We start from the raw sequence: 21,774 nt of genomic DNA, 5'->3' as shown, positions 1-21,774 counted from the left end.
ACGATAAATTTTACCCGTCAATCCTTTATAAGAACAACTTTTTACCGCCAAAAAAATAGCGCAATGTTAAGCGTAAAACGCTTCCAAGTCTTAAATCTCAGAATGTAACGTGATGTTAGTGAAATCTGCAAGAATAATTGGATTATCCAGTAACGAGAGAGAAAAAAAAGGAAAAAGTATACAAAACGGTATGATGTACAATCGATCGTTGTTTATTTATATTCAAGGCTCATTGAAAAAATGTTGTACATTGTTTAAAAAAAATTAACTAAACCATTTACCTTAGATTAATAAAGTTTTAGTCCAGCATTTCTTATCAAACATATTACATCTTTTTAAAAACCATCGCGAATTTAAAAATTATCACAGCGTTAAAATATATTTTGATTTTTAAATAGCAAGGGAACAACTTGTAAATTTTTACAGTAATGTATTTCTAAGGAAATATCATGCCGACCTTTTGAAATTTGCTGTTAAACATAAGTGTAAATCGTCAAATTATCAAAAATGAAGCAGTAAAACATAAATTAGAATGCCCGACCTTCCCTAAGTAAAATCCATAATGAATAACCTGATTTCCAACCCACGACGTTGATCTACACCACTCTTAGGGTGGCCCAAAGTAATATAAAAGCAATTATGTTATCAGGTTATCAAATGTTCTTAACATACATTTAATAGCAACAAAGACAATAAAAAAAACATTTTCCATGTTCATAATTTCGTGTTTACTTGGCTGGTGTGTAAACAATTGTCTTCTAACACGGTAACAGCCACTTCGTTCTCATTTTCTTCGTCGGAGTCGACTGGCTCAGTTTCAGCCTCTGTGTGGTATGATTTCTTCGCCAGATTCCTTAGGATAAGGCTGCGAATCACTTCTCGTCTCTGAGATGGCAACATATATGGAGTACAAATTTAATCCATCACATAAATATATTCAGGACGAGCAATGAACTAAAGGCTTGTTTCTCGAAAGTTTCGTTAGTTTCAAATTCCAAAAATCTACTCTTTTCGCAGTTTTTACATTACGAGGGATTTAATAATTTTTTTTAAATTCAAACGATCAGGAAATTTAATAGAATAGATAGGGCTTTAAGGTAAGACCGCAGGTATTTTTTCCTAGATTAAAATATTTGAATACGGCCTCGAGCGCGTAAGGTTACCAGGAGCATTGAGAAAAGGGCCACAGGTCTCCCAAAATTCAAAGAAAACCACGTCTAATTTGTTTTCAAAGTTGTTTTCTTCAGCGGGGAAGTAAACGATCGTTTTTCAGATCAACAGTTGTTTCTGGGAATCATGGATTTATCGTGCTCGATTACCACTCCAGCTCGATAAGGAAAGGATCAAACATTTATCCCGTTTTTATTTCAAGGATGGGATCCACAAGGTTAAACAAACATGACAACAAACAAGAACCGTAGATCATTTACCCAAAATATAGTCACTATCATCTTCCCTTAATAACGAAACCCAACTTTTAAACCTGCCATGATCAGCTGTAAGTCAGTGTTAAATCACTGAGTTCCTAACACTCAAGCCTTCACATGTTAAGGAGCAGTTATTTATTCGTACCTCCTTCTCGTTAATTCTGTCAACTTTCCAGCTGATTTTTTGTTTCTTTTTCAAAAGTCGTTTCCAAAGTAACTATAAAAAAAGAAAAAAGTGGCTTTTTGGCTTGCATTACTGAAAATAAATTGGCAGCAAAAAGCTGCTATAAAGACAATTGTATTTAATACACTGACGAACAATCACTAGAAATCTATTGATCAGTTATATTTACACATTCAGCGTAACTTTTTTAGTTAAAAGGATGAAACTTTAAATTTGCAAGGAGAAAAATGACTATGGCTTTTTGTTTACCCGGATTGGAACTCAAAACGAGAAAATATATAATAGTGGAGTAACTAGGTAATTTAACAGGTCAGTTTTAGCTTAATTGTCAATGGAACAGCTTTAGATGTCAGTGAATGTCATTGATATCAGGGTGGTTTATTCATTGCACCATTAAATTTGCATTGAATCTAATTTAGGAGGAAACTTTGCCTACGTTGCTCAGTATAGTAAATCACTAGAGTAACTCACTAAGACTCTCTCTGAGCAGCAAGCTGAGATAAGATGCTGAATAAAGCATACGATGGGAACAAACAAATACACCAAGTTGAAGGGTGGAGGAAGAACGCCCTTCTTGGAAATCCAGTTTAACCACAATCTGGTTCTTGTTAACTTCCATTCAGCATCCAAGTTGGCCTGTTAATAAAATGAAGTTTTGAAAATCTGATTAGTGACACGAACATCTTGAACAGGATGAGTTGCGATTTGGTAAGACTCAAAGGTGCAATGCCGGAACTTGCTTGAACCAACAAAAATTACGAGCATGTGCGACACCGATGAAATAACCAGTTTTTTTAGAATACAGTTTACCGTTATCTGGACGTAAGAGTCGTTGAGTATCGCGATCAGCATATTGAGGGCTACCAGCACTGCTGTGATGTTAAAGGCACCAAATAAGGTCATTCCAGTTCTCCAAATGACACCATACTCCGCTTCGGAGATTTTGAAACTGCTGGGGTCTATCTGACCAAACAGCGACCAAAAGATCGTATTTGTACTGTCTAAAATACTGCAAGACGGAAAGTACACATTTGAATCAACGAACAGCTTGAAAGGATGTATCATCTCTTATCGAAAAGCTCATAAGTTGCTCAATACGTGTACGGTTAAGGAATGTCAAAATACGCAATCCTTAAATTATTTGAGGCTGACTTCGAAAAGTTGTTATTTCTTTTTCTCTGAGAAGATGAAAATTTGACCGTTTCTTGACTAGTTGCTGTAACTTGTTAAAATTAAGAACAGCACAAACTATTTAGACTCACCTTTCAAGATGAAGAGGATCTGTTTGATTTGAATCACCTGAACTCGTAAGGAAATACTGTCTCGCTTTAGCATACTGTAAGTAGAGCTTAGTGAAGCTCACCACAAACGCGAGAAAGACAAATATAAAGTAAAAGAAAAATCTCATTACATCAAACATCATTCTCATGAAAGCTTGCAGTAGAGGACCAATTGTCGCGTTGGCCTGGATAAAGGCCAGGTTTTGAGTAAAGGCCAGCAGGATTGCCACTGCAAAAAAACAGTCGGAGACCAATACGATCGTGTACGAAAATTCATCAGCGTGGTTGGCCCACGTCATAGTTTCCAGTTTCTTTACAAGGACTGAGCGACCAGACCACCAAAAGATGTAATGAAGAACAAATGATAACACTGTTGCAACAGCCAGGTAGTTCCAATGGCTGGAAAAGAAACGGACTCTTCCCACGTAGTAGAATTGTTTGACAATATCCACGATATGTCCGAGCACAAACATGAAAATTACCCAATCTGTGTATCGAGAAAGAATTGTTAAGTGTCAGTAAGACAAACATTTTAACAGGGAGGCTGGTGGTGACGTAACAAAGTTTAGTATGGACAAGAAAATATCAACCGATATTCCCTCGGTATGAGAAAGTGCCAGGCTGCAGTTTCATGTGACTTGCACTTCATTATCAAATTATACGCATTGAGTATGTGTCTAACTAAGTTCCATCTGAGATTCGGTCAGTGGCTGAAGTGTCATCATGCCGTAAATCGGAATTGTTCCCAAGTTACCGCAATTTAACCCTTTAACTCCGAAGATCTTATTGTTAATTCTTCCTAATAGCTTCAACTCATTCCCTTGTATATCACTTGCGAGAATTTGGTTATAGATCAATAACTTCTACCTGTCTAAGTTTGAGTATTCTCATTACCTGTTCGCTAGATACTGTATGGATATTATAGGGAGAAGTTGCATGTTAATCACTTCTAGGAGTTAAAGGGTTAAGGGGTTTTTTTTGGCGAGGCGCTTACTCAGTTTTTCCAGAGACATTGACTTACTAGGAGGCCATTTGTAGAGATTTCCTGCATGTACCAAGCCTTATTTTAAGTCTCTGCCATAGATGAACACTCTTCTTTCCAATACTAAGTGGCCAAAGATAGTCAAAGATTGCAGTCGGACTAATTACGGTTCGAAGCTGGCTGTTTACCAATATCCTTATTAGAATTTAGACAAGAAAGGCTAAGAAAAATGACATCCGGAATAAATAGGGCAGCACTTATTGTTAAGATGTGCGAGATGTCAACTTGCAAAATGATGAAGTTCTCCTTTGCCTTCACTTACCAGCTATGGCGTACTGCAGAAAATCGCTCTGAAATTTAAATGAAGACAAAAACAGCATGAAAAGAAATGTTTGATAGGAACCACAATGAACAAGGAATTTTACGCAGGGAGAGTGAAACATCCTTGACACTTCGTGCTTCGGAAAAAAAGTGTCCAACACCAACCAAACCATAAAGAACAAAGGATACCAGACGAAAGCCAATAATATCAGGATAAACTGCTTCCATGAACTTTTCTCCAAGAATGGGACACCTCTGTATATTTCGGAATTTAACACGAGCTGGCTGTAAGGATGACTGACGAACTGCAAATGCAAAAGGTGAAACACTTTTTTTAAGTTTTGCTAAATAAGTTTCTGCAGCCTTGTTAACCTCACTAGTTCCCAAAGGGATGAAAGTGTTTTTCCGTATGCAATGATGTATATACATGTAAGAATTACGTGCTTCTGATTAGCTGAACACGAGTGCAAAGTTGTAACGCGAGTGCAAATTACAAATAGCGTGCGCGCGCTGTTAAAATTTCGTCTGTCTCGACTTTCTGTGATGCTTTTTGATCATGTCTATTGTCCATTTTCATGTCTATTGTAGGTAATATGATTTCTCGTGCAATTTGGTGTAAATAAGCTGTTGTAAATTTTTTTTAAAGACAACGAAATTGCACGAGTCTCACGTAATTACCTATACTAGTTTTAGGGTAGCGTTTATATGCTCAGATGTGTAACATACCCATGACAACAAAAGTTAGACCCATTATCGGGCTTTGTGACAAAGCACCTTATCGTACTGTGCGTGACAAAGTTTCCCTTCCTTTCCCGGAGTGGGACATGATCCCGTCAAATTAAAGGAAATCTCGTAATCATTCGATACGAGGTCAGGTATGCGCGGGCTACCGCACGATATGTGAACATCATGCAATCGTTACACCACTGATCTTTTTAATCGTGCGCAAAACAGTCAGTGACAAGCTAATTGTCAAAAAAGATGGCCCACTTCTGACACCGTTGGCCATGCGCTAAGTGTTTGACCAGCTTGAACTTATCAAAACGCAGCATTAAGTTCTCGCTGTGGACAAAGGCTGATCGTAGGAACGTTTGCATGCGTGTAAGGGTTCTTCCTTTGGTTATCTGGTTATCGCCTCGGGGAAACTTGTGTCACGCTCGAAACCATTCTAAATATATCTGATTATTTTGATTAAGACAGCCTTGAATCGGTGCACTGCAACTAAACTTACGCTTAGGTTAAGTACCTTTTCATTTTCCGTGACAGTGGCAAACTCCAGAATGTTCAGACTAAGCTTTCCTTGGACGTGTGGCAGCGCTCTATCTTCATTCTGCATCTCCATAACACACCTGATCTCTTTCATTGAGCGGCATTCATTCAACAGATCCACAGCAAATTCTTTACAGCCATCGCTGAGAGCCAAATACTCTTTTCTGAATTCATACTCCTGCTCAGCGATGTCAGACAGTTTCTTGTTAAGAACACATGCGCGATGAACAGGATCCGGACCGCTGAACGGGTTTTGCAGAAATGAAGCCGCCATGTACACAGGACTTGCGAGGGCTCGATACCTGTTCAACCGGAGCATGGCAGGTCCCAGCTTCTCGCTGACGACTTCGATGGGGCGTTGAGAATCACTTTGCAATTCACAAATGGTAAATCCGTGCTCAAGAAGAAGCTTTACAATTTGGAAATTCCTCAAACAGGCCGCCAGGATCAGTGGTGTCATGTGGAGCTCTTGTTTCGAATACTTTCTAATGCATGGAGACAAAGGTGGAAAAGGTTCCGACAACGGAGGACCATAAAATTTCAGTAAAATTTTCAAGCTTCTCACGTCATCAACGCGTACCACGTATAACAAGGCTAGATCCAGGTCAGCTCCTTCGCTCAGTAAAGACTTGATTATGCTGCTCCGGACAGGAGCATCTTCCACATCTACTGCCTCTTGTAAAAGTGTTTTACCAGAGCTGTTGACACAATTCAGGTCGCATTTTGTTTTGGAAAAGTCAAGAATAGTCCTAAATTTTTCCAGATCTCCTTTTTGTATAGCCGCAAAGAGCTTCCTTTCTAGCCTGTTTATTGGTTGAGAGACACCATCAACTGCGCTAAACTCTTGCAAGAAGATGTCTGTCGCATCCATTGACACTTGCTTTGCGTCTGGCCAACCCTTCGGTTACCTTCGGTAGAAGCGACATGGTCAGTCAATGAGAGTTAAACCCACATAACAATCAATCTTTAGTACCAGCCTATGGGCAAGAACCTTGAATGAATGAGAAAAGCCCCTGACATAACTGATTCTCATTTAGCCAAACTCTTAACAATTCCATTTATCGAGGATTGCATTTTATTTTCTCTTTAACTCTTAAAATTATCTTTTCATGCTACCGAGCATTTCTTATAAATTAGATGAGAGAATTTGGTTATATCTGTCTTCATCACCTGTTTACCTGCAACTGTATATCAATATTGCTAAGAGAAAGCATATGTTAACTCTTTAACTCCCAAGATTTCATTAGTACTTCTCCTTACTGTCTGCCATACAATTTATGTGATTTTAGTTTGGAGAATTTGGAATTGGATTAACTAGTAATACCCTGATTGATATTTTTCTTTCATCTCATTTCTTGTCTGCTTGATATCGTACTGATGGTGTAAGGAGAAATTTTGTCGAGGTCACCAGTGGGACTTAGAGGGTTCATCATTTCTGAGATTTAACAGTTTAACGTTTCTGGGTCAGTGCCTTACACTAATTTGGTAATTCTCAGAAACGTTCAAGAGCTAATGCAAGTCAAAAAAAAAACAGTTTAGCATGAGAGCCCGTTAGAGGGACAAACATGAACATGAAAGGTAAAAAAAAACATAATATTTTAATATTAATATTTGGGGGCGTTCATACCCACCCTTCCTGATACCTCGTCTTCTATAGTGGTTCGTATCACTAAGCACCAGTAATAAAAATGTATGTTTTAAAGAAGACAACAGTAAATCGTTAACATAAGGTCCACAAATAGTTCTGGCCAAATTTCACAACAAAATATAACAAGAATAATTCAAAACATGTAAAAATAAGAAACCAAAAAATAGCCTTAAAGGCGGCACCGATAAAGTTGATTTCAACCCCCGTAATCGAAGGCCTAGGTCTATTTAAGGCTAATTTCGACAAACCCTTCTTTATACAGGTCATGGTTTTGAAATTAAAAGTCCAGAAACTGTGTTGATTAAATAAGCCAGAGAATACACATCACTTTGAACCGATGGACTCCCCGTTCGGTTCACAAGCTTCGGCGTATTGCAACTATTCTTACAATGACCTTTTAAATGCGAAGGTTTTAAAACAGCATTTTTAGCTTTTCCGAAGGCAAAACTCTTGCCAGAATCGACTATAACAGGGTAGAAGCTAGTCTTCACCTTCCTCTGAAACAACGTGATTGCATTTTGGGTCATCGTCAGTAAATTCACACTTGTGAATATGGTCTAACGCGACTGCCGTGTAAGGAGGGTAAAGGAGAGATTAAAAATGACCCTCAGGTATACACCACCCAAGAGGGTATAGAAGAGATTAAAAATAACCCTCAGGTATACACTACCCAAGAGGGTAAAGAAGAGATTAAAAATAACCCTCAGGTATACACTACCCAAGAGGGTAAAGAAGGGATTAAAAACAACCCTCAGGTATACACTACCCAAGAGGGTATAGAAGAGATTAAAAGTAACCCTTAGGTGTACACTACCCTAGAGGGTATAGAAGAGACTAAAAGTAACTCTCAGGTATACACTACCCAAGAGGGTAAAGAAGATCTTAACAATTAGCCGTCAGGTACACAGTACCCAAGAGGGTAGAGAAGAGATTAAAAATAACCCTCAGGTGTACACTATCCAAGTGGGCATGAAAAAGTGAATTCCGACTAATTAATATCAGGAGACCGCTTTTTGTCTCTCATTTGACTGAAATTTGAGGCATCCATCGTTAACTTATGTAATCATTATCCTTTATTAGTTCCCGAATGTCGTTGTCAAGCTCAGCTATTTTTTACTACCTTTGCAATTACCCATGATTATTCGACTTGTGGCATTTCCCGCCTAAACTGTCCGGTCGAGAACTATTTGATTTACCTCACCAACAACAGGATTATATTTTGAGACCTTACAAATCCATCTGCTGGAAATTCTCACTGTCTAATTAGTCCGGTACATAGACCAAATGAACATACAACATATGTGTTGTTTGGTTATCTGGTGTTGCACGAACAGCCTTTATTGGCGCGCTTGAGACCTACTGGCGGGACAGAACGTATTGCAGTCAAAAGCATTAGGCCGATGGTACAATCTCGACGGTAGCATTGGTAACCTTAAGGAGCTGGAACTCTCACTACTTAAAATAACAGCAATGATCTTATCAGTACTGCCCGGAGATTTTAACATACCAAATATAAATTGGAAGGATAACTGTGCCACCGATTGCCATCAGTCACATTCTGTCGCGAACTGCCTCTTGGATATTCAGCGACAATTTGGCTTTAAACAGCTAGTAAATTCCCCCACCAGAATCCAAAATATCTTAGATCTGGTATTTACCAATGATGACTCTGTGGTTAAGAAACTAGAAGTAACTGCTGGGATAAGTGACCATGATATGGTACTCTTCTATCTACTGATTTACCCTGAAAGGGAAAGGTTGCAGAAGCGGAAAGTCGTTATAAAGAGCAAAGCTAATGCAGCCAAAATCAAGTCAGACATGTCAACTTGTCAGAGTTACTTCCTGAAAGATTTATCTGCTGTACCTGTCGCACAACAGTGGGACGAATTCGATTTGCATCAGCTATATCGACTAAGTTACAAAACAACATGCTTCACAAAGTAGCCTCAAGTCGTTATAATCTTCCCTAGTTTACATTTTGTCACCGTCGCCTTTATCGGAAGAAACGAAACTATACAACAGAGCAAAAAAATCTAGCAGACCCCAGGACTGGGCCAACTTTAAAGTCACCAGGAAAGCTCTGCACAAAGCGTTATCAAAATCTCAGGACCAATAGACATCTGAGTTCCTCCTAGATGCCTGTAAAACTAGTCCTAAAGCTTTTTGGTCCCGTTTTAAGAAAGTAAGGAACAAAGAGGTTGGAGTAGCAGACTTGGAGGTCGGTGGCAAACTGCTCTCTGATGCGCGAGCTAAGGCCGAAGCCTTGAACTCCCATTTCTGCAGCCCTTATGAGTCCGAAGACATGAATAACATCCCGTCTCTTAGGCCGCGCGAGCACAATCCCAGAAATCGATTCATTAATATTCAGCTGAAATGGTGTCAAGAAACATCTGCAATCTTTAAAGGACGATCAAAAAAGCGCCTAGTCCTAACAGCCTTTATCCCTGGCTACTTAAGCTAACTACCTATGTAGTCGCACACATCCTTCAGTTATTTTCCAATCATCCTTGGGAAGCGGTATACTAACTGGTCAATGGAAAGATTGACTCGAACAGTATTGTACCCCTAAGTGCGAACCACCCCTTGGAAAATTATACTTCTGTGGCAAAATTTTAGAAAAAGGAAATTCCCATCCTATACCGTACTTATATAGGAGATGAAATAGAAAATAGACTTAGATGGAAGGAACATATAAATCATATTTGTAATACTACCAAAAGGTTGTTAGGCTTAATTAGGAGAAATGTATGGTTCTGTACGGAGAGCATCAAAATGACGGTATATGTTATCTTAGTCCGGCCTAAGCTAGTATAAGCGTCCGTTGCTTGGGACCCACATTGTCATGCGACATGCGACATGCGACATGCGACATTGTAAGACAAGAAGGAGTGCCAAGAGCAGCAGTCTGTATTTGTGCTAATAATATACATGGAAAAATTACTCAGTTCTGATTGGTTAAGATAAATGCAGTTTTCAGGTAATTCAGTGCAGAAAAGAGTTAATTCAGTGCAGAAGAGGGTTAATTCAGTGCAAAGAAAGTAACAAACCAGACATTCTGACTGGTCAATAATCGAAGAAACTCACAGATAGCCAATCAAATGCGAGCCTTGGATGTCGCAACAAAATTTGAAAATTTGCGAGCGAAACAATGGCCGGCGTTTTAAGTAGGTTTTTTCACCGCCGCTGAAAAACAGCTTAAACAACAAAAACACTGTAAAAAGCTCTGATTTTTGGTTGTCGGTGAAAAAAGTGGTGTTTAGAGATGGGAGTTACTAAGGAAATCGAAAATTACGAGCCGACCCAGTTTAACACTTTGCTCGAGCGATCCAACGCCGAAATTAAAAACAAACATGGATAAACCTCGGAAACGACGTTTCCATTTCATCGAAAGTGATTCGGACACAGACTGAACAATTCCTTGAACTGTTTAGCCGGACTTTGAACATTTTTGCGCCTTAAAGATGTGAAGATATCATTGCATATTATTGCTTTGATCGTACGCGGTTGTTTTGACCGAACGCACGGCTTGAATAAATTATTTTTGCACTTGATGCGCACGCTTTGCTTATGCTTAATTATGATAAGCCATCTCGTATTTTTCTATGTATATTATTAATACGTAATCACATGATTTTTCTCGTGCAATTTGGAATAAACAAGCACTTGTTAATTTTTTCAAAGACTACAAATTGCACGAGCCCGTAGGGCTCGTGCAATTTTGTTAGTACTCGTGCTCATTTATTCCAAATTGCACTCGAAATCATCTGATTACCTATACAAACGTTTATGGTCAAGCGTCACGTCCCTGCTAAAAAAACTAGAACTTAGCACCCTTAGAGAAAGGAGAAAAATATTTCGCTTGATCTTCATGTATGAAATTATTCATGATTTAGTTGACATTAAGACATTACGTTTCCTAGCACTCAAGGCTACTTACATGTATCTAGTACATGTCGTTTATACCTTCGTTTCCGAAAGGATGTCGTGATTACTTTGTTTTTTTTTCCAAGAACACCGAATCGAAAAGGCGCTGTAAATATGTAAATACATTTTTTTTTAATTCATGTCTTCAGTCGCCGTCATGACTAGCTTAATTCCTCAAAAGATATTTTGGATAAAATAAAAAAAGACGTCTAGTTTAACCCCAATCACACACCTTTATCAACCTTTGCATGAAATCTGTTAAAGAATTATGAAGCGGTTAAAATCTTGCATCTCGGCTTCCGTCATCGTCGGTGCAAAAAAAGTCCCATGAATAAAACCATCGTCGAAGCAATGTTTTGCCATTTTGGCTCTTAGACAAGACTGCTTTGGTTTTGAATTCGTCAGACTTGATTTCTAATCATTTAGTTAAGACTCTTTGACTTGACAAGGGGCGTCTGTTTTTCAGTGAAGTATAATGAGACAGGTGCTGCCCTTGCGGTGTGACTCAAGGTTAACTTCTTGTAATAAGACACATTTAAATTTGTTTTATGAAAGAAAAAAAAAAAAGGAACGAAATGACAGGTTGGCTCGATGCTGAATTAATTTAAAATGGTAGAAAAGTTACAATGTCTTTTCTTGTCAACTGAATGTGTTATTTATCACGGCAGCCACCTTATTGGATTCAACAATTTTACATTATTACCAAGAAAATCTTTTTTTTTTTTTAAAGCATTTCTTCCCGTCTCCTTTTCCTTAGTCTGTTTCTAAAAAAAATCTCATCTTACAGATGCCAGATATATATTACGATTATATTATACTTTTCCAAAGTATGCAGAAATTAACTAACCTGGAAAGGTTCATTTTTAAAATAAATCAGTGACAAAAGTAGTAGCTTGCTTTTCCTCAGAATTGTCTCTCAGATCTCACCAATTTTCTAGAGCTAGCAGCAAACAACAACATTCAACTTCTCAGCTTATGGCTAAAATAAAGTGATTAGAAAATTGATTAGCATTCCGCAAAAATGTCTTTTGTTAAGCAGTTAGCATGCAGAATACTTAAATTTAAAGCACTCGAAACAATTCATTTCAACATTTGATGTAACCAAACCATGTACTAAAAGTCAGTTTATGAACATGATTTTAACGAAGTTTAGGTACTGGCAAGTACTGTACTTTAAACAAAAAGAAAAAAAAACCTTATATTCTTTACTTCGCCAGTTTTCACGAGGTATCTAACTTTTTTTAGGCTGAGGTAAACACATCTGCCTCAGACAAATTGATCAAATGCAAATGTGTGTCGTTGGCTCAAGGGGCGGATTAGTTATTATACGGCTGTGAAAGATGCATTAGGATATACTCTCATCAGAAGCTTATGGCATCCTTCAGCTCTAACTCAATAACCATAAACTATTTGTTTACTACGTAAGCTTGCATAGCAAGATACTTTTTTTGAGCATGTGAAAGTTCGATAAGTAATATCAGTTTCCGCGTACATTAGAACCCCGCTAACTTCAACCAGGTTAACTCGAACCCCCCGCTGACTCAAACTAATTTTCCTTTTCCCGCGCAAATTTTGAGTGAAACGTCAGTCGGTCCATAAACGTCAGTCGGTCCATAAACGTCAGTCGGTCCATAAACGTCAGTCGGTCCATAAACGTCAGTCGGTCCATAAACGTCAGTCGGTCCATAAACGTCAAAGTGTCAGAACATTGTTGATTTTCACGTCCTAAACATTAATCTTGATTGATACGAACGTGATAGATTTATGAAAACGCAATATATTTGCCTAAACTTCCCAAACTAAACTTTTTTATACAAACTAACGCTATTATAAAATATACTAAATGTAAAAAACGACCGTTGATTGTGTATGAAAGGTAAAAACATGATTCCTTATTAATTATTAAAAGTGAATTGCGTTTCAGGCTACCTCTTGGTTCAATTTTAGGGTAATATTTACATATCATTTAAACATTTTCTATACCATTTAACTCTCCTGCTATTACCTTGTGTCTCTATCATTTTAGAATATTAAAAAGGCACACTTTTCCTCTTCCGGCCAAAGAGTGAATCTATGTCATTAGTTTTTATCAGTAACACGAAAGTGAAACAGAGACTACTTGTGATGTGATTGATAAAGTGACTTACATCTCTCTTAAAATTTATTTAAAACCGAGGGTATACGGCTTAGTTGGATTAGGATGCACAAATACACTCCCTTTCCCATCTCGATGAAAAGTCATGCTTTAAATCATGACAATAATTCCTGATGATGCTCCTATATTCCAATAAGTCAGAGCCATTGGTCCCTCGTCAAGAGACACACCTAGCAGCGATAACGCCGTACTAATGCCACTGAAGATGATAGAGATACGATACAAGAACCGCATTGCCGGAATAGTTGGAGCTTAGAAACGTCAGAAACGGATCCAATGTTCTGTTTCCTTGCATTAAAAAAAAGTATACCAATAACAAGTGTTTTCGTGTACGATATTTCTTTTTTTGTTTTCTTTTTTGTTTTTTGTTCTTTTGCCTTTATTTCTGGTTTTTTAATTCTTCGCAATCGAAGCAACATGACTCTGTTTACAGAAAAAGCGCAGAGACAGATCATAATTTCAGAGTGTGTTAGAAGCTAGTGCTTCCAGCGTATGTAAATTTCCTGCTTCAGATGAACCGACTTGGCAAAACATTTCAGAGTGAATATTGCACTACGTTGTTTGTTCGCCGTTGTCGTGGTGTATAGCGAGCAAACAAATTCAGAAATAAATGAATCTGGAAGTTAGATTGAACATTTTATTACTCGTGGCCAGCCAATTCGAAAAAATAACTTTTGAGTGGAGACAATAGCGGATGGTGGATGTCTTGGATAATCTTAGTGAGGACAAATGGACTTCAATTGAAATGTTGACATGCGATGATTAAAATTATAAGATTTTTATCTCAGATAAAAGGATAAACGATGTTTCTTGAAAAGCTTTTCCACCAGAGGAAAATTATTCACTATTAGAAGAATTTCCTCAACTATGATAACATGCAAAAGTTTTTTAAAGAAAATGAATTTACAACTGATAAAACTGCGTTGGGTTGATCAATAATCTGGCTCAGTGATCTTTTTTTGCATTTTTCAGATTGTTGATATTCTTTATTTTACCTTAGAGTACAATACAAAATCAGATTAAAACAAAGAAAACAAATACCTCACATTTTTAGCTTTGCGGCCTACAACACAAACTGTATCCCCGTTTTTTTTCTTTTCTCGAGCATTTTAAAAAGCCGTGTTTGTTGATTCCAAGAGATAATTCCGGAGCTATTTTCAAAATGCTGTAAGATCATGTGATAATAGCTGTAAGCATTGTGCCGAATATATTTTAAGGGAAAAGGCGAGAGAAAAAACAACAGCAACAAACAAACAAACTTACAAAGAATTTTTCTAGCTGCAAGATACATTTCAAGTTGTAGACACCTCCGCGTAAGCCTCAGTCTCAAATAGTTTTTAGGAAAAATCACGTTGAACTGACTTCGTTTATTCCAGTGTTTTACATGTCGATTGCAAAACGGCTTAATCTATTGAACAATAAACGTTTTCAGGTAACAAAATGTTTTAATGGTGCATGTCTGGTAAAATATTTCAATATCATATTCATTTTTCTTCTTTTGATGAACAGCCGTGCACGGGCAGCAACTAGGTCAGAAGAGATATATAACAAAGTTCGGGTATAACACGCGTTGTCACTGATTGAAAGAGCGTGCTCTATCAAAGTTTAAAACTTAGAGCTGAGCTAAAGCTGTCACGCCATCTGCCAAATTGTATTGCCCAGAACATCGTTGTGATGATCCAAATTAAAAAGAGTACAAGAATGTATAGAAAACGTACCAAGCATAGATAAAATGCCTTTAGATATTATGAAGTAGGTACTTTAGTTGGTGACAACAATTTTCATAAAGATTTGATAGAAAAAGGAATATGTTTTTCCACAACAAAGCATCTGCTATGCTAGGGCTAACTAATCGTGAAATTGGATAATAAATGAAACAACTTACTTCTCGCTCGGCCTTACCTGAGGCTGTTAACAGCTTGTAGTGAGATGTACGCTTCAACGGAAAAGTTAAAGTTGCTGAAATGCACCCACACAGCTCCAATCGCTTCACCTGCAACTCTCGGTGCAGATCTGGGCGTTAACACTCGGGGTTTTTAATAAAAGCTTCCTTTCCGATATTGACGAAGGAATCACGTTGTCAAATCACAAACGAGACGGATAATATTTACATAAAAAATCTTATATTAATCCGAGATCATTGTCTGGGATTATGACAATACGTGAAGGATTTTGGATTCCATAAGAGATAAGGGAGATTCTTTAACTCGAAAACAGAAGACTTTTGAAACAGTCGGCTAATGGATTTTTTAAGAGTTATCTTTGAGTGTACTCTTTAAGTTTTCAAATACTTAATGTTTACCCTAACGTGCATCCCTAAGCATTTATTCACAATAGAAACTGCAAAAAATTCTTTCCACTTCATTTTTTTTTTCAACTCAAGAAATCTTAGTGCAAAAACTACTTGTTCGGTCTAAACAGAGGCATTAAGAGGCTGGATTTCGTGAACCCTTCATTATATTAAAAATATCGGTCTGTCGAATTCCCTCCTATTGTTTAAAACGCTTTCCTTTTAAAGGAGATCGATGCCATCACTGTTTGCGTGATCACGCTCACGAAGGTCACTCAAAATGGTCTCGTCATGCTAAAAACTGATTGTTTGATATGGATCGATATCGCTTGCTCCCTTTAATTGGTATCACAATAATCCAATCATTACCTAACAAGTGATCATTTTTCGGTACTGAAATAATTATAACAAAAGTAAAATATAATAAATTATAATGCAATATCCGGACTTTTAATAAATGATTTCCTTTGCGACCTATTCCCTGACAACAAAATTCGTTCAATTAAAAGGGTCTCCCAACACTGATCCAGGCGGTTAGTTAAGGCTGTTAGCTTGGATACTTAAGTTAGTTATTATCTCCCGCCTTAAACGAACTATGACTTAGGAAGTCACGCAACACTCTATCCAAGAACGACTGCAAGGTCACCATATCAACGAAACCATCTCTTGGAGACATTCGTTGATACGTAAATGCGTTTGTAGCTTGAAAACTGGTCTAGTACCTCCCATTATTTATCATCGAATTGCGATCAGCACATCGAGCTTTGTCTGCCATGATTCGTCTTGTTTTGATATGGAGGTTCAGAGCTATCTTAAAATTGCTTGCAAATAAAATTGATAATTCCTTGTTGACAAATTTTAGTTATCTATCTAAGAGTTCCGTCAGACTCGATTAGCCAGGCTATCCTTCCGCACAACGACAGAAATACAACACTTTTACTCAATAAGAAAAAAGAAAGAAATGGATAGTGTTTTTGTTGTGTGGGTCAACCGGGAAGGTCGAGGAAATGGTTGACCACCCCAAACATGCGATAGACACGCCAGATTTTCGACTAGGTCTGCTTTTATTACTTGTTACGAACATAAGTGAAAAAGAGGCCGGACCATCTTTTTCATTTCCTGTTATCTTTTCCAATAGCCATATTCTAAAACGATACGTTAAAACAATTGTAACTGATTTGACATGTTCTAGAATGCAGATTTCTGAAATATAACAAATAGTTTTTAATCCAAAGTCATTCCATTCGTGATTAGAGCGAAGGTTACCCTGTCACATGCTGACATAGGGCAGCTAGAGCCCGCAGTGACCGGGAAAGTCGATATTTGTAAGGTTAGGCCGTCTTTATTCATGGGGGTCATCTATATTGCAAACCACAAGTGACATGCGTCTACTATTCTTTTTTTGATTCATTGCACCTCACTTTTGTGAATTTATTTTGTTGGTAAGCAGAAAGAGCATTGGAAGAAGTCAGTCAGATGTCGAAATGGTTGGGAAATGTGTGTTGCACATTTCAAACACCTCCTGCCATTATTATATAAGATCGGAATGATATTTGAAACCTAACGTTGTTTTAAAATCTCGTTTGATATAATTGCTTGTAAAGTTATGTCTGTAAGACGGGTAGATCTTAGATCGGGGTGGCAAGTTTTTCATTCTGTAATAATCGCGTCACAAAACTCAACACTTCTATCGTCCACAAACCTAAGCCAATTATCGAGTTAGCAAGTTTTTGGAATCTTGGCTTATCGTGTTAACACTCCATGCGAACAGAAATTATTGTTTACAACCAGACTAATTCAGACTAATTCTTTTCTATTTAAATCCAGTTTCTTTTCTTAGGTGCCTTTTTTGTCAAAGAGTACTTTTTTTTACCATTTCACCCGTTGAAGAGTGTGGGGCGTAATAGAAATTTTTCACATGGTCAACAGCTGTCAAGGGTAAACTCCGAGAGCAACCTTGTAGAGAGTATGAAAGGGCGCTAGTAAGCCGACAATGCGTCAACAAGGAAGCCGCGAAACTATTCATGAACATTTCCGACACGAGCCAAAAAAGTTGAACTCCCAATAACAATTTACGACACAATGTATATAACAATATAGATGAGATGAAATTATCAAATGTGGTCAACTTTACATTCGAAAAATTGAATTGAAAAGCAAACTGACTTGCACATTGACTCCAAGATTAACGACGGCTACAGACTTTCATATGTAAGGAACTAATACTACCTACATTTTCCTTCCTGATATGATCGATTTTTTTATTAGGAAACTTGATGGAAAGACGTTTTGTCTTGTTTTATGCGGCATCCCGACGACAACTTATGTGATGGTCAACTCACATGCCCCGAATGCATTCCATGGTTTTTTTAAATGTACATGTTCAGAAAAGAGTAAACTTTTTAAAACAGAGACATCAAACCACTGTATATAATAAAATTCACACTTACGCGAAACGAGAGTAAAAATGGCTTGTATCAGACTCCACTCTGTCCTCTATGAAAGGCGCACCCCATTAGATGTTCGAGCCAAGTATAACCTACGTAGCTGGTGGTTTTAGATGAATCCTTAAAGGAGGTAGTGGTGTTGACGTATCACATCCGTTTGTGTACCGACATCGCTTACCGTGTTTATTCGATTAAACGCCGCGGCGTTTATTACATTTTTCGTGATTCGAGCGCGGCATTTTTTCGAGGGCGGTGTTTACTTGAAATCCAATTTATTTCTTGCAAACAATAGTATGCTAACTGACCATTTTAATTTTAAAAAACAGAAGCATGTTTTGGTGCTAGTCTATAAAAAGTCATTTTTTGTATTGTTCTCAATTTCACAATTTGCATGTTAATATTACTGCAATACACAAAGTGAATAAATATCTAATGACAGATATGCCTCCTCGACATCAGGTATAATACATTCAAAAGGATTTGTGTCTGGTTCACACAAAATTTCCCTCTGCGATCGAAGCAATGATCGCTGTGTGCCTTTTGAGTCCATTATTCGAATAAACGCCGCATCATGCTGCGGCGTTTATTCGAGGGCGACGTTTATTAATATTTCATTGTGGTTGTAATATTTGTAATATTTCATTTTATTAATTTCATTGTGGTTTTTCTAGGTGCCTCTTTCTCAGTGCGTTTAAGAGGTGGCATGTGTAAGTGCGCTTTCAAATATTTTTAAAAGACCTCTAGGCATCCTTGTAACCTTAAGAAATAGTAAAACTTACATCTGACAAACTGCAAAGTTAATATGCAAAAGTCAACTGGTTTTTCTGTTCGTAAATACTATAAACTCCATAAGAAATGAAGGAAAGCGCAGACGACAAACATGCATCTTGTTTTTCTTCCCACAATGCCTTCTGTTTCATCACATTTTGTTCAGCATTCCTGACAGGTTCTTAGAGAATAGAGTGCACGAATATACAACATTTATCAAAGACTTTAGAGAATAAAACGTAAACATAAGGAAAGCATATCACTGTTTAGCGTCTGAGTTTTTTGTTTTGTTTTGTTTTTTTTTTACTCGACGGTTTTCTTTTTGATGTCGACTTTTCAGGGAGATATGGCTCGTATGTCACCAATTTTTGTATTTCTAACCACAATCTACTTGTGAACATGGACACTTAGTATGCCACCGGAAACAGTTTTCTAGTCTGAAACAGGAGGGCTGTGTTAAAACTGACCTCTCTCTCTCTCACCACTTTCTTACAGTGTTTATACTGCAGCTTCTGTGATTTGTAGACCCCCCCCCACCATTCCTACTGAACTATACCTATAAAAATACCTATCGAACGTTTCCGCGACAAGACTTGATTCGATTTTAATGAGAGTAAGCAGACCTAAATGAAAATATTTTAAAACATCTTCCTTTCAACTACGTAGGAGCAGGTTGTGAGACGGTCCATGTTTCTTATTATCACTATTATTATTATTATTATTATTATTATTATTATTGTTATTATTATTACTTCTTTTTTCCATGTGAAAGGATTCGGATGGCTTCAAACGATCTGAGTTACAACGAGAAAAGCAGCGAGAAAATAACAAACTATCTGCCTCTACCTTCGAAGTCTCCTTGCTTTAAAACAAATATTTCGTGCAAGGTGACTCTTATCTTCAACCATATCCGTCATGTTATAAGGATTGGATTTGTTGATCAACTATAACATTATAAAAATGCTATTCACTTTCAGTCTGTGTATTATGAAACTTAAAGGAAGGAAAGAAAAACAAAACAAAAAAACCTCATCGTTATGCTACGCCATCTGCCATTCGAATCACGAGAGCGTATTTAAATTTTTGCTATAAAACTTACTTTGCTTCTTATGTCGGTAGGGTACTTCTCTATTTCTTACCTTCACTATGCTCAAATTTACTGTGATCGGACTGTTCCTCTATCTTTCAACGCAATTAGGCAATAATCGTCGCATCAGTTGGTAACCAAGATGAAAAAGCCCATGAACAATAAATTATTCTCATCAGTTAAATAAAAATTCGATTAATGCTTGCGGCGATAGGGAATGATGAATGTTAAAATCAACAAACCAGTTGCATATCGGATGCATTGTGTGCAGCCTTAATTGAAGTTTAGCAATAGAGTATGAAAGAAAACAGAAAGAAAACAGAATTCTTGATGAGCTGTTGCTTCGATTGCTCCTTATTTTGGTCACATTCTCTGACAGAAAAAAATATGAAAAAAAAAAAAAAAAGGAAGATTGTTTTGACATTGTTATCAGTAAAGTTCGACAAGCTCTGGAGAAGAACAAGATTGGAAATGGTTTTGTCTTCTGAATAATGAATGAAATCACAGGTTCTGTGTGTTTAATTCTCCTCAGAACGAAAAAAACTGATTAAGTCTCTGTGGATGAATTCATGATTCCGTGAATTTTTTTACATCTGGGTGCGTTTCTCTTGACAACAAGACTGTAACAAGATGAATGAAGGGACATAAGAAATTCTAGTTTTTTGTGAATTCTAATCTGTCCTCGGAAAAATAGTAAAGTGTATTGCTTGGAGCAGAAACCTAAAGATAGCTTTTCCTCTTTTCTTCTCGAAATGGAACACCAGGCCGTCACAATATTTTCTAACAAATAAAAGGATTTAGAAAAGAAGTTGTCTAACAGCTCTGGCAGACCTCCTGGCGTAGTGAATAAAAATAAAGAAGAATCCAAAAATTAATAACAAAGACGAATGAACAGATCTCCCCAGGGCCTACGACAAATTGTTGATGCATGACCAACTTGGCCATGCATTTCCATAACGTTTGTCTCCAGAAACGTCTGCAAAGACCAAAACCAGGCTCTGTAATAAGGTATCGCTCTGTTGTCACCGATGAGATTTCAGGGACATTTACCCAAGCTTCGATGTTATTTGCGCGTTTTCTTTCAAATAAAACTTACTCCTAAGGATTCCCCCAGGGTATTTTTCGGTGGCTGACCATCAGTGCCGTAGGCGAAGAATAAATGTTTTGCGGTTGCTCTGCGATAAGGGAATGGGCTCTCACCACACTAGGTCCGTTTTGTAAGTAGTTATGCGAGGATAAGCTGCTTCGAAAAACGAAAAATCCTCAACATTTAAAAAAAGTAAACATGAAATGTCTTTTTTATCGTCAGGATATCAATTGCATCACCTGGAATAAAAATGATTAATTTTGGTGCAGGCTTCGTACTTCAAAGGACATCGCCGACACATAAATAAAGTGTGTACGGGATACCGTTGTATTATCAAGTGTTATGGCCCCGCCGGCAGGTATGATCAATCTAACCTGATGTGATAAAAACATTCAAAAACCTCGCGGCTCCATCTGTGGAGAACAGAAAATCAACGATATCTATGAAATTTTATAGCATGGTATACTATCGCCAGTTTCTCGTTGTCAATTTGTGAGAACGAGCGGAAAAGAGGGGAAAACTAGAAGAAAGAAAAAACCATGGGGGGAGGTGTGGGGGTGTGGCGCTAACCCATGCAAATTTTCTCCCGTCTGCTCATTCGTTGGTCTTTCCGACAAAGCGTCTGACACGCGACATTTAATCAAATAGATTTGATGTGCCTCGTTGTTTTGGTTTTCCAAAACCAAATTTTCTCCCGTCTGCTCATTCGTTGGTCTTTCCGACAAAGCGTCTGACACACGACATTTAATCAAATAGATTTGATGCGCCTCGTTGTTTTGGTTTTCCCTCAGAGGTCACATGACAGTCTTCAAGATGTTATTTTCTTTGTAAATTGCTACCGGTACCTTGATTTCTATGAAGAGAATGCATCAAATAAGATGCATTTCCAGTGATCTGTGATGGGC

The 21,774-nt window shown here is 37.6% G+C and overlaps 1 protein-coding gene across 7 annotated transcripts; it reads right to left on the bottom strand.

The window, feature by feature from the left end:
- Positions 1 to 191: 191 nt before the first annotated feature.
- On the bottom strand, positions 192 to 19,954 carry LOC113668208 (short transient receptor potential channel 4). Of its 7 annotated transcripts, none has more exons than XM_089204499.1 (9): positions 15,093 to 15,206; positions 11,883 to 12,014; positions 5,441 to 6,371; positions 4,196 to 4,499; positions 2,874 to 3,378; positions 2,422 to 2,620; positions 2,083 to 2,247; positions 1,573 to 1,644; positions 192 to 885 (listed from the first exon to the last, which is right to left on the bottom strand). In XM_089204499.1, exons 3-9 carry the CDS (start codon positions 6,332 to 6,334, stop codon positions 715 to 717), a joined length of 2,310 nt encoding a protein of 769 aa, XP_089060625.1. In that variant the 5' UTR covers positions 6,335 to 6,371; positions 11,883 to 12,014; positions 15,093 to 15,206; the 3' UTR covers positions 192 to 714. The 7 variants fall into 7 exon arrangements, with proteins under 7 accessions (XP_089060625.1, XP_089060627.1, XP_089060626.1 ...); XM_089204501.1 differs by having other exon boundaries at positions 15,076 to 15,199; XM_089204500.1 differs by lacking the exons at positions 11,883 to 12,014; positions 15,093 to 15,206 and adding an exon at positions 19,835 to 19,954.
- Between the last annotated feature and the right edge of the window lie 1,820 nt (positions 19,955 to 21,774).

This window comes from Pocillopora damicornis, chromosome 4 (genome assembly GCF_964200805.1).
Source record: "Pocillopora damicornis chromosome 4, jaPocDami1.2, whole genome shotgun sequence".
Classification (NCBI taxonomy): Eukaryota; Metazoa; Cnidaria; class Anthozoa; order Scleractinia; family Pocilloporidae; genus Pocillopora; species Pocillopora damicornis.
Note: the sequence above shows the minus strand (reverse complement) of the source record. Positions and strands in the feature narration are given on the sequence as shown.